The 13,086-nt window shown below is 50.4% G+C and overlaps 1 protein-coding gene across 3 annotated transcripts in view; it reads left to right on the top strand.

The window, feature by feature from the left end:
• LOC134345106 (phospholipase D1-like) overlaps positions 1-13,086 on the top strand; it is a 265,323-nt gene that overhangs the window by 113,147 nt on the left and 139,090 nt on the right. For all 3 annotated transcript variants that reach the window (XM_063045276.1, XM_063045277.1, XM_063045275.1), the window contains exons 5-7: positions 3,062-3,170; positions 8,272-8,337; positions 12,622-12,680. In XM_063045276.1, coding sequence (XP_062901346.1) covers positions 3,062-3,170; positions 8,272-8,337; positions 12,622-12,680 — 234 coding nt within the window. The remainder of the gene's footprint in view (positions 1-3,061; positions 3,171-8,271; positions 8,338-12,621; positions 12,681-13,086) is intronic.

The following is a 13,086-nucleotide window of genomic DNA, read 5'->3' as shown; positions in this document are numbered from 1 at the left end:
GAGGCAACCCAAGCGCACTCATTTCCCAGTTGCCAGAGTAAAGTAAAGGCATCCGTTAGTCTTGCGAGACCATGGATCTGCGCCTGGAAAGTCTTCACTCTCCAGGGCACAGGCTTGGGCAAGGTTGTATGGAAGACCAGCAGTTGCCCATGCTGCAAGTCTCCCCTCTCCACGACACCAATGTTGTCCAAGGGAAGGGCATTAGGACCCATACAGCTTGGCACCAGTGTCGTCGCAGAGCAATGTGTGATTAAGTGCCTTGCTCAAGGATACAACATGTTCCCTCAGCTGGGGCTCGAACTCACGACCTTCAAGTCGCTAGTCCAATGCCTTAACCACTTGGCCAGAATTAATAATAATTATTATTAGGATTTGAATTTTCTTCTGTGTAGTTCAGTGATGAAGGGAAGTGAACATACTCAATACATAGGGAAGTTAAATTGTACTCCACAGATGCTCACGCCCAGTCAAAGCTGAGGAACCAGTTGGTCTGTTTTTCAGTCTGTAAAGTTGAGTAAGATGGTTATCAGGATGACAGCATCTCTCCCTCATTATGGATAATCACCCTGGCATGTTTAGCATTCATCCCAGATTTCTCCGAACACACCTCAATGCACATAAGTACAATTATTAACTCAAGGTTCTGCAGATGCAAGAAATCTTGAGCAACACATTAACGCACACGCCTCACACATAAAATACTGGAGGAACTCAACAAATCAGACTTGCTGAGTTCCTCCAGGTCAATACATTTATTGGCCGCTCTGTGTTGGTGAGAGGTGGAATCCTGAGGGAGGGTGCGGGAGGAGTTGGTGCAAATATGTGGAAAATGAGATGGTATTGGTGTGTTGAATACCTGATGGTCTAGCATAGAGATTGTGGGCTGAAGGGCCAGTTTCTCAGCAATATTACTCTATGACTTTGGTGTAAGTACATGCATGAAACTCTGACGTATTGGATAGTTCAAGTTCAATTTTAATTGTGATTCGCACATATAGATATACGCAGCTGAACAAAACAGCATCGTTTGAGCTGTGACTATGAAGGGAATGGGGGACATGCATAAACTCTGGGTATATGGGGCTCCTCAGCCATGGCTGACAGTTCACCTAGGAGAAGGAGAACTCTGATCTGAAACTGGCCATACCCACTCATGGGGAAGGTTTCGGGAGCACAACCAGAAGAAAAATCTGCACCTGGAGTTCCTAAGGCAGCCCCTCACTGAGTTCACTGCTGACTGGCAACTCCTGTGACGCTGCTGGTACCAAATGATCAGTCTCTGCTGGTCCTTTGGGTTGGAGAGGGGGAGCTTGCTACATGGGAAACACCTCGCGCTCCATATCGTACTGCCCTGGCTTGTGTATCACGTAGACAGTTGGGACGTAACATCCACGGTCAACCACAACCAGCCGACGGCCTCGTGACACTGCCTGACCTGCTGAGTTCCTCCAGCATTTGATATGTAAATACTATTATTGATAAAGTGTCACAGGTAGAAACATCAGATATTGTTGCTCCCTAATCATCCGTGCAAAGGTGCTGGCAAGTTTTCATGCTGAACTGCCGTAGATGTGGTGAAAAGTGTCACCAGGGAAGAAGTTCCAGCGTTGAGTGACGAAGGAGCAGTGAATTACTTTGTGCCTAACGTGAAGCAGAGACCGAGTTTCTCTGTGTCCCAATAACCTTGCTGTTCTCGGGGGAACACTCCATGCACCATCGATCTACAGGACAGGACAGGACAGGACACTCAGAGGTTTTTTTGTGTGACTGTTTTCCTGCTGTTGTAACTATACGGTGCTGTGTGTGGGGTTTGGTTCTCTGATTTGCACCTTGGCCTCAGAGATACGCTGTGTCATTTGGCAGTATTCATGTTCAAAGTTCAAAGTAAATTTATTATCCAGGTACATATATGTCACTACGTACAACCCTGAGATGTGATTTCTTGCGGCAGATCCAAGAACCGTAATAGAATTAATGAAAGACTGCACCCAACAGATGGACAAAAAACCAACATGTAAAAGATAACAGATTGAGCAAGTACTGATAAATAAGCAATAAATATTGAAAACATGAGATGAAAAGTCCTTAACAGAGAGTCCATAGGTTGTGGGAACAGTTTAGTGTTGGGGAAAGTGAAGTTGAGTGAAGTTGTCCCCTCTGGTTCAAGAGCCTGATGGGTGAGGGGCAATAACTCTTCCTTAACCAGGCGGTGTGAGTCGTGAGGCTCCTGTACCCCTTTCCTGATGGCAGCAGTGAGAAGAGAGCGTGGCCTGGATGTTGGGGGTCCTTGATGATAAAAAACCAGTGACACACTGATGTTTCCATACCAGACTGCGATGCAACTAGTCAATATACCCTGCACCGCACACCAGTCAGAGTTTATCAATAATTTAAATATCAGGCAAACCTTCGCAAACTTTGAAGGAAGTAGAGCCACTGCCATACTTTTGTCGTTATTGCATTTACGTCTGGGCCCGGGGTATCTGAATGGATGAATGACAATTAAACTTGAGCTTGAAGGGGGTGTTGATGGAGGAAGTTCTGTTGCAGTGGCTTTGGAGAGTAAATGTGACTGTCATTGTAGGTGGTGTGTGCCACAGGGGGTTCGACTGAGAAGGGGTGGTGAAGATGGGAACTACAGTGGAGAACACTTGGTGATGTTGGTGGATGCAGTGGGTACTGGGAGAGTTGGTGCTCGGGGAGAGTGTCCGTAGGCTGTGAGAATGTGTTTAGCGGTGTGATGAGTCAGTAATGAGGAGAATCTGTGGCCTCTGGGAGGGGATTTAATGGGTGTGAGGAATGTTGATGATGGGAAGGTCTGTGGGCTCTGGGAGGGGATTTAATGGGTGTGAGGAATGTTGATGATGGGAAGGTCTGTGGGCTCTGGGAGGGGATTTAATGGGTGTGGGGGATGTTAGCGATGGGGAGATCTGTTTGCTCTGGCAATGGATTTTTTTGATTGGGGAGACTGAGTGATGGGGTGAATCTGTGGGCTCTGGGAATACGTGGTTTATGAGGATGTTTTACTAAAGGCTTTTCTTTCTGGTTTCTTGCTCCACAGTTTCACGGCACGAAGGCAGACGGTAAAGCGAGGGGAGCCGCGGAACATGCCGTCATTACCTCGCAGCTCGGAGCACATCGTAAGGGAAGAGCAAATCTCCAGCCGCCGGGTACGTTACTGGAATCCACCCCCTCCCCCCAGTGTGTGGGCTATTGGAGCTGAGCGAGGGCGGGGCACCCACTCCCAGCCACACAGGGTTAAGCCTTACCCTCTGCATCTCTCCAGAACGTCAGCCAGCTTTCCGAGATCTCACGATCCTTTCTGTCATCCAGCATTCCACCTGCACCAACTTTTAAAAGTTATGTATCTGAGTTCCATTCTCTCTGTCCCTGCATGCCAAGGACTTTGTTCCACAACACTCTCCAAGGCCCTGGTATTTACTGTGTACACCCTGCCCTGGTCAAACTTCCTGAAATACTGTACATAACTTCAGACCTGACAAAGAGTCTCGACCTGAAATTTTCACTGTTTATTCCCCTCCATAGATGCTGCCTGACCTGCTGAGTTCCTCCAGCATTTTGTGTGTTGCTCTAGATTTCCAGCATCTGCAGAATCTCTTGTACTTATCTCATTACACTGGACAACAAAGATTTTGCTTCCTGAATACTTTCGGGTGTATCTTAGGGATTTTAGGCTGCAAATCATGAAAATCACCATGAAATATCCCTATCACACACAATTTTTTTTGAAAGCCTATATTTGTTATTCCAATTCATTATTCAAGTCAATTAAAATGTTGCCCACAATAAAGCTGAAAAGTTTTCTATCTTGTCCAGGCATGCCTGGGCAGGCTTAGGCAAGGCAAATGCAGCATAGCAGGACAGGTTTTAGAAAGGCTGCTACTAGGAATGCAGCTTGGATACACCAAGTACTGTTGTTTCATTTGCTAATGGGGCAACCATGCAACACACAGCTTGAACCCCATCATCAAGTTCGCCGATGACGTGACCGTGGTGGGTCTCATCAGCAAGAATGATGAGTCAGCATACAGAGAGGAGGTGCAGCGGCTAACGGACTGGTGCAGAGCCACCAACCTGTCTCTGAATGTGAACAAAACAAAAGAGATGGTTGTTGACTTCAGGAGGACACGGAGCAACCACTCTCCACTGAACATCGACGACTCCTCCGCAGAGATCGTTAAGAGCACCAAATTTCTTGGAGTTCACCTGGCGGACAATCTGACCTGGTCCCTCAATACCAGCTCCGTAGCAAAGAAAGCCCAGCAGTGTCTCTACTTTCTGCGAAGGCTGAGAAAAGTCCATCTCCCACCCCCCCATCCTCACCACATTCTACAGAGGATGTATCGAGAGCATCCTGAGCAGCTGCATCACTGCCTGGTTTGGAAATTGCACCATCTCGGATCGCAAGACCCTGCAGCGGATAGTGAGGTCAGCTGAGAAGATCATTGGGGTCTCTTTTCCCGCCATTACAGACATTTACACCACACGCTGCATCCGCAAAGCAAACAGTATTATGAAGGACCCTACACACCCCTCATACGAACTCTTCTCCCTCCTGCCATCTGGCAAAAGGCACCGAAGCATTCGGGCTCTCACGACCAGACTATGTAACAGTTTCTTCCCCCAAGCCATTAGACTCCTCGATACCCAGAGCCTGGACTGACACCAACCTACTGCCCTCTACTGTGCCTATTGTCTTGTTTATTATTTATTGTAATGCCTGCACTGTTTTGTGCACTTTATGCAGTCCTGGGTAGGTCTGTAGTCTAGTGTAGTTTTTGTGTTGTTTTACGTAGTTCAGTGTAGTTTTTGTATTGTTCATGTAGCACCATGGTTCTGAAATATGCTGTCTCATTTTTACTGTGTACTCGTCGAAATGACAATAAAAAGTGACTTGACTTGACGAAAGAATCTTATTACATAAAAAGGATTGGTCACTCTGTAAGCAGTTAACTCCAGGGCGGAAAAGTGTGGCACATAAGCCACTTGTAGACCCATCAAAGATATTTTTGCCTCCTCTTCATATAAAACTGGGGCTTATGAAAAATTTTATGAATGTGATGAACAAGGATTTTGATATTTGAGACAGATGTTTCCCAGAAGTACTGATGAAATAGAAATAGAAAAGGCCTGTCAGAAGGGCAGTGTTATGATAATTGTGGGGGATTTTAACATGCGAGTAGGTTGGAAAAATCAGGTCGGCACTGGATCTCAAGAGAGAGAATTTGTAGAATGACTGCGAGATGGCTTTTTAGAACAGCTTGTTGTTGAGCCCACTAGGGGATCGGCTGTACTGGATTGGGTATTGTGTAATGAACCGGAGGTGATTGGAGAGATTGAGGTGAAGGAACCCTTAGGAGGCAGTGATCATAACATGATTGAGTTCACTGTGAAATTAGAAAAAGAGAAGCCGAAATCCAATGTGTCGGTATTTCAGTGGAGTAAAGGAAATTACAGTGAAATGAGAAAGGAACTGGCCAAAGTTGACTGGAAAGGGACACTGGCGGGAAAGACGGCGGAGCAGCAGTGGCTGGAGTTTATGCGAGAAGTGAGGAAGGTGCAAGACAGGTATATTCCAAAAAAGAAGAAATTTTCGAATGGAAAAAGGATGCAACCGTGGTTGACAAGAGAAGTCAAAGCCAAAGTTAAAGCAAAGGAGAGGGCATATAAGGAAGCAAAAATTAGTGGGAAGACAGAGGATTGGGAAGTCTTTAAAACCTTACAAAAGGAAACTAAGAAGGTCATTAAGAGGGAAAAGATGAACTATGAAAGGAAGCTAGCAAATAATATCAAAAAGGATACTAAAAGCTTTTTCATGTATATAAAGAGTAAAAGACAGGTGAGAGTAGCTATAGGACCGATAGAAAATGATGCTGGAGAAATTGTAATGAGAGATAAGGAGATGGCAGAAGAACTGAACAAGTATTTTGCATTGAGGAAGACATCAGCAGTATACCGGACACTCAAGGGTGGCAGGGAAGAGAAGTGTACACAGTCACGATTACGATAGAAAGTACTCAGGAAGTTGAATAGTCTAAGGGTAGATAAATCTCCCGGACCAGATGGAATGCACCCTCGTGTTCTGAAGGAAGTAGCTGTGGAGATTGTGGAGGCATTAGCAATGATCTTTCATAAGTCGATAGATTCTGGCATGGTTCCGGAGGACTGGAAGATTACAAATGTCACTCCGCTATTTAAGAAGGGGGCAAGGAAGCAAAAAGGAAATTATAGACCTGCTAGCTTGACTTCGGTGGTTGGGAAGTTGTTGGAGTTGATTGTCAAGGATGAGGTTACAGAGTACCTGGAGGCATATGACAAGATAGGCAGAACTCAGCATGGTTTCCCTAAAGGAAAATCCTGCCTGACAAACCTATTACAATTTTTTGAGGAAATTACCAGTAGGCTACACAAGGGAGAGGCAGTGGATGTTGTATATTTGGATTTTCAGAAGGCCTTTGACAAGGTGCCACACATGAGGCTAACAAGATAAGAGCCCATGGAATTACTGGAAAGTTACATACGTGGATAGAGCGTTGGCTGATTGGCAGGAAACAGAGAGTGGGAATAAAGGGATCCTATTCTGGTTGGCTGCCGGTTACCAGTGGTGTTCCACAGGGGTCTGTGTTGGGGCCGCTTCTTTTTACATAGTACTTCGACGATTTGGATTATGGAATAGATGGCTTTGTGCCTAAGTTTGCTGATGATACAAAGATCATCATCAATAGGGGCCGGTAGTGCTGAGGAAACAGAGTCTGCAGAGAGACTTAGATAGATTGGAAGAATGGGCAAAGAAGTGGCAAATGAAATACAATGTTGGAAAGTGTATGGTTATGCACTTTGGCAGAAGAAATAAACAGGCAGAGTATTATTTAAATGAGGAGAGAATTCAAAGTTCTGAGATGCAACGGGACTTGGGAGTCCTCCTACAGGATACCCTTAAGGTTAACCTCCAGGTTTAGTCGGTGGTGAAGAAGGCGAATGCAATGTTGGCATTCATTTCTAGAGGAATAGAGTATAGGAGCAGGGATGTGATGTTGAGGCTCTATAAGGCGCTGGTAAGATCTCACTTGGAGTACTGTGGGCAGTATTGGGCTTTTTATTTAAGAAAGGATGTGCTGACGTTGGAGAGGGTACAGAGAAGATTCGCCAGAATGATTCCGGGAATGAGAGGGTTAACATATGAGGAATGTTTGTCCGCTCTTGGACTGTATTCCTTGGAGTTCAGAAGAATGAGGGGGGACCTCATAGAAACATTTTGAATGTTGAAAGGCATGGACAGAGTGGATGTGGCAAAGTTGTTTCCCATGATGGGGGAGTCCAGTACGAGAGGGCATGACTTTAGGATTGAAGGGCGCCCTTTCAGAACAGAGATGCGAAGAAATTTTTTTAGCCAGAGGATGGTGAATCTATGGAATTTGTTGCCACGGGCAGCAGTGGAGGCCAACTCATTGGGTGTATTTAAGACAGAGATTGATAGATATCTGAGTAGCCAGGGTATCAAAGGTTATGGTGAGAAGGCAGGGGAGTGGGACTAAACTGGAGAATGGATCAGCTCATGATAAAATGGCGGAGCAGGCTCATTGGTCCAAATGGCCGACTTCTGCTCCTTTGTCTTATGGTCTTATGGTCCTGTACTGTGCTGTACGGTTCTATGTTCTATGATCCTGCGTCCCTGGAGCTGGGTGGAGGAAGCTTATCAAGTTGCCCTGTTGATTTTTAATTGTGAAATGGGATTTAGAGAGAAGGAAGGTGAGAGGTGACCTGATAGAGGTATAGAAAGTGACAGCAGATGTGGTTCGAGTGCCCAGCCAGACACTTTCCCAGGGTAGAAATGGGTAAGACAAGGGGACATAATTTGAAGGTGATTGGGAGAAAGTGTAGGGGGGATGTCAGAGGTTGGTTAACCCCTCCCCCATGGAGAATAGTGGGTGCATGGATTGCACTGCCTGGGGTGGGGGCAGAAGAGATATATCAGGGACATTTAAGAAACACAGACGATTGAAAAATCAGGGGTTATGGAGCAGGGAAGTTTTACATTGGTCTTGGAATAGGTTAAATGTTTTGCACAACACTAAGAACCGAAGGGCCTGTAGTGTTCTATGCTCTAAAGTTGTGTATAATATCTGTTTGTCATGCCTTTAATCTATTTGATTGCTGCTGCTAAAAGCTAACTTTAATGGCATATATACCCTGGGTATGTGTGGCGATGACCATGAACTTGAAGTTGCAAATCTTCTCTTGTGCCCACAGAAACAGCTGGAGGATTACCTGACCAAGCTACTGAAGATGCCCATGTATCGAAACTATCACCCTACGGTGAGCTCTTTCCTCACGTCCGCGATCCATCTGCTCTCCAAGGTGTTAAAGTTAGAAAGTGGAGAGGATCCCACAGTGGGATCTTCTCAATGGGCACCTGTCTAGCACCCTCCCCTCAAGTAATGGCTGCCCCCTTGCTCATAGACAGTCACAGTTTAGGTCCTTCAGGTTCAAGTTTAATTGTCATTCATCCACACACAGATAAACAAAACAGCGTTCCTTAAGGGCCGGGTTTGCGAAACATAGTACCAACAGTCACACAGCACAAGGAACATATAGCACATACGTATAATCACAACAGCAGAAAAAACATACAATTACAAAAAAAATATAAAACAAAATCTAGCCCAAGTTTCTGAGTGTCATGGCCTGCAGATTGATAGTGCTTGGATGTTGTCCTGGAGCCACGTTTATGCAACATCAAGCCTGTAGCAGTTCCTCATTTCACTCAAGTGCAGCTGCTGATGAACACAATCCAGCTTGTCTGACACTGAGTCAAGAAAAAAAATATATAAATTGATTATTAATCACGTCTCTTCATCGGTTGTTCTCGATATTTACTGCTTATTTATTATTATTATTATTGTATTTCTTTTTGTATTTGCACCGTTGTTTTTCACACATTGATTGTTTGTCCACTCTGCTAGGTGCAGTCTTCCATTAATTCTGTTGTGTTTCTTGTGTCTCTGTGAATACTGTACCCACAAGAAACAGCTTCTTAGTGGTTAACTTAATGCCTTACAGTACAAACAAACCCAGGTTCAATGCCTGCCACTGCTTGTAAGGAGTTTCTACTTTCTCCCAGTGACCTCATGGGTTTCCTCCTACATTCCAAAGCTGCAGCAGTTGGTAGGTTAATTGGTCATTGTAAATTGCCCTATAATTAGACGAGTATTCACTTGGGGGAATTGCTGGGCGGTGTGGCCTATGCCTCACTGTATCTCAACAAAAACAAGTTTAAAAAAATTAAAAATGTATCTCGGGGCAGTGTATGGTGGCATATATATGCTTTGAAATGAAGCTTACTTTGAAATCCTCACTTGCCCATTGCCTCTTCCTGGTGCCCATCCTTCCCTTTCTCTCCACTCTCCTCTCCTCTCGAGCCACCCTCCTGGCAGCTTGTCCCCTTCCCCTCCTCGCACCTTCCCCCTTCCCCTCCTTGCACCTTCCCCTCCTCGCACCTTCCCCCTTCCCCTCCTCGCACCTTCCCCCTTCCCCTCCTCGCACCTTCCCCTTCCCCTCCTCGCACCTTCCCCTCCTCGCACCTTCCCCTTCCCCTCCTCGCACCTTCCCCTTCCCCTCCTCGCACCTTCCCCCTTCCCCTCCTCGCACCTTCCCCTTCCCCTCCTCGCACCTTCCCCTCCTCGCACCTTCCCCCTTCCCCTCCTCGCACCTTCCCCTTCCCCTCCTCGCACCTTCCCCTTCCCCTCCTCGCACCTTCCCCTTCCCCTCCTCGCAACTTCCCCCTTCCCCTCCTCGCACCTTCCCCTTCCCCTCCTCGCACCTTCCCCCTTCCCCTCCTCGCACCTTCCCCTTCCCCTCCTCGCACCTTCCCCTTCCCCTCCTCGCACCTTCCCCTCCTCGCACCTTCCCCTTCCCCTCCTCGCACCTTCCCCTTCCCCTCCTCGCACCTTCCCCTTCCCCTCCTCGCACCTTCCCCCTTCCCCTCCTCGCACCTTCCCCCTTCCCCTCCTCGCACCTTCCCCTTCCCCTCCTCGCACCTTCCCCTCCTCGCACCTTCCCCCTTCCCATCCTCGCACCTTCCCCTCCTCGCACCTTCCCCTCCTCGCACCTTCCCCTTCCCCTCCTCGCACCTTCCCCCTTCCCCACCTCCCACCTTCCCCTTCCCCTCCTCGCACCTTCCTCTCCTCGCACCTTCCCCCTTCCCCTCCTCGCACCTTCCCCTTCCCCTCCTCGCACCTTCCCCCTTCCCCTCCTTGCACCTTCCCCTTCCCCTCCTCGCACCTTCCCCTTCCCCTCCTCGCACCTTCCCCTTCCCCTCCTCGCACCTTCCCCTCCTCGCACCTTCCCCTTCACCTCCTCGCACCTTCACCTCCTCGCACCTTCCCCTTCCCCTCCTCGCACCTTTCCCTCCTCGCACCTTCCCCTTCCCCTCCTCGCACCTTCCCCTTCCCCTCCTCGCACCTTCCCCTTCCCCTCCTCGCACCTTCCCCCTTCCCCTCCTCGCACCTTCCCCTTCCCCTCCTCGCACCTTCCCCCTTCCCCTCCTCGCACCTTCCCCTCCTCGCACCTTCCCCCTTCCCCTCCTCGCACCTTCCTCTCCTCGCACCTTCCCCTTCCCCTCCTCGCACCTTCCCCTTCCCCTCCTCGCACCTTCCCCCTTCCCCTCCTCGCACCTTCCCCCTTCCCCTCCTCGCACCTTCCCCTCCTCGCACCTTCCCCTCCTCGCACCTTCCCCCTTCCCATCCTCGCACCTTCCCCTCCTCGCACCTTCCCCTTCCCCTCCTCGCACCTTCCCCTCCTCGCACCTTCCCCTTCCCCTCCTCGCACCTTCCCCCTTCCCCTCCTTGCACCTTCCCCTTCCCCTCCTCGCACCTTCCCCTTCCCCTCCTCGCACCTTCCCCCTTCCCCTCCTCGCACCTTTCCCTCCTCGCACCTTCCCCTTCCCCTCCTCGCACCTTCCCCTTCCCCTCCTCGCACCTTCCCCCTTCCCCTCCTCGCACCTTCCCCTCCTCGCACCTTCCCCTTCCCCTCCTCGCACCTTCCCCTTCCCCTCCTCGCACCTTCCCCTTCCCCTCCTCGCACCTTCCCCTCTTCGCACCTTCCCCCTTCCCCTCCTCGCACCTTCCCCTTCCCCTCCTCGCATCTTCCCCTTCCCCTCCTCGCATCTTCCCCTTCCCCTCCTCGCACCTTCCCCTTCGCCTCCTCGCACCTTCCCCTTCCCCTCCTCGCACCTTCCCCTTCCCCTCCTCGCACCTTCCCCCCTCCCCTCCTCGCACCTTTCCCCTTCCCCTCCTCGCACCGTCCCCTTCCCCTCCTCGCACCGTCCCCTTCCCCTCCTCGCACCGTCCCCTTCCCCTCCTCGCACCTTCCCCTTCCCCTCCTCGCACCTTCCCCCTTCCCCTCCTCACACCTTCCCCCTTCCCCTCCTCGCACCTTCCCCTCCTCGCACCTTCCCCTTCCCCTCCTCGCACCTTCCCCTTCCCCTCCTCGCACCTTCCCCCTTCCCATCCTCGCACCTTCCCCTCCTCGCACCTTCCCCTTCCCCTCCTCGCACCTTCCCCTCCTCGCACCTTCCCCTCCTCGCACCTTCCCCTCCTCGCACCTTCCCCTTCCCCTCCTCGCACCTTCCCCCTTCCCCTCCTTGCACCTTCCCCTTCCCCTCCTCGCACCTTCCCCTTCCCCTCCTCGCACCTTCCCCTTCACCTCCTCGCACCTTCACCTCCTCGCACCTTCCCCTCCTCGCACCTTCCCCTTCCCCTCCTCGCACCTTCCCCTTCCCCTCCTCGCACCTTCCCCTTCCCCTCCTCACACCTTCCCCCTTCCCCTCCTCGCACCTTTCCCTTACCCTCCTCGCACCTTTCCCTTCCCCTCCTCGCACCTTCCCCTCCTCGCACCTTCTCCCTTCCCCTCCTCGCACCTTCCCCTCCTCGCACCTTCCCCTTCCCCTCCTCGCACCTTCCCCCTTCCCCTCCTCGCACCTTCCCCTTCCCCTCCTCGCACCTTCCCCTCCTCGCACCTTCCCCCTTCCCCTCCTCACACCTTCCTCTTCTCGCACCTTCCCCTTCCCTTCCTCGCACCTTCCCCTTCCCCTCCTCGCACCTTCCTCTTCCCCTCCTCGCACCTTCCCCTCCTTGCACCTTCCCCCTTCCCCTCCTCGCACCTTCCCCTTCGCCTCCTCGCACCTTCCCCTTCCCCTCCTCGCACCTTCCCCTTTCCCTCCTCGCACCTTCCCCTTTCCCTCCTCGCACCTTCCCCTTTCCCTCCTCGCACCTTCCCCTTCCCCTCCTCGCACCTTCCCCTTCCCCTCCTCGCACCTCCCCCTCCCCCTTCCTTTCCAGTGCTGAGGAAGGGTCTGAGCCGCATCATTGACTGTTTACTGCTCTCCGTAGCCCCTGCTGAGTTGCTCTGCATTTCCAGCATCTGCAGAGTCTTGTTTCTTGCCGACATCCTCCAGTTTGATTGACAGAGTCTGGTTTCTGGCTGTTTATTTTGTTACTGTGTGGGACCTTTCTTCCTTTCTTCCTGCCCCGATTTGTGTGGCTATTGGGACATCACGTAGCACACCAGAAATCCAAGTGACCTTCTTTGTTTCTCCCGCAGATGGAGTTCATTGGAGTTAGTCAGCTCTCTTTCATTCATCACCTCGGACCCAAGGGCCTGTAAGTGGTTTGTTAACTGAACTAGTAATTCCTCCCACCCCCCCACCCACTGTTCTGTCATGCTCTAGGGGTAATCTGTCCATCTCAATGTCACTGGGTCTCATAGCACACATTGAGACCACTCAGCCCATTTGTGCATGTACCAGCCTTTCTGATGTGTTGACGCTGCTGTCTTCCAGAATGCCTTTCAAACTGGCGCTGAAGGGTGGGGAGGGAGAAAGGCGTTGACTACTGCTGTGTTTAATCCAGACGGTGGAAGACGGGTTTGGTTACTGGACTAGTTAATCCAAAAATTGAGGGAGGGGTTTGCTTGCTGGTCGTTAATCCAGAGGGTGAGGGAAGGGGTTTGTTTACTGGACTAGTTAATCCAAAAATTGAGGGAGGGGTTTGTTTACTGGACTAATTA

Source organism: Mobula hypostoma, chromosome 4 (genome assembly GCF_963921235.1).
Source record: "Mobula hypostoma chromosome 4, sMobHyp1.1, whole genome shotgun sequence".
Classification (NCBI taxonomy): domain Eukaryota; kingdom Metazoa; phylum Chordata; class Chondrichthyes; order Myliobatiformes; family Myliobatidae; genus Mobula; species Mobula hypostoma.
This window is presented reverse-complemented; position numbering and strand designations above follow the sequence as displayed.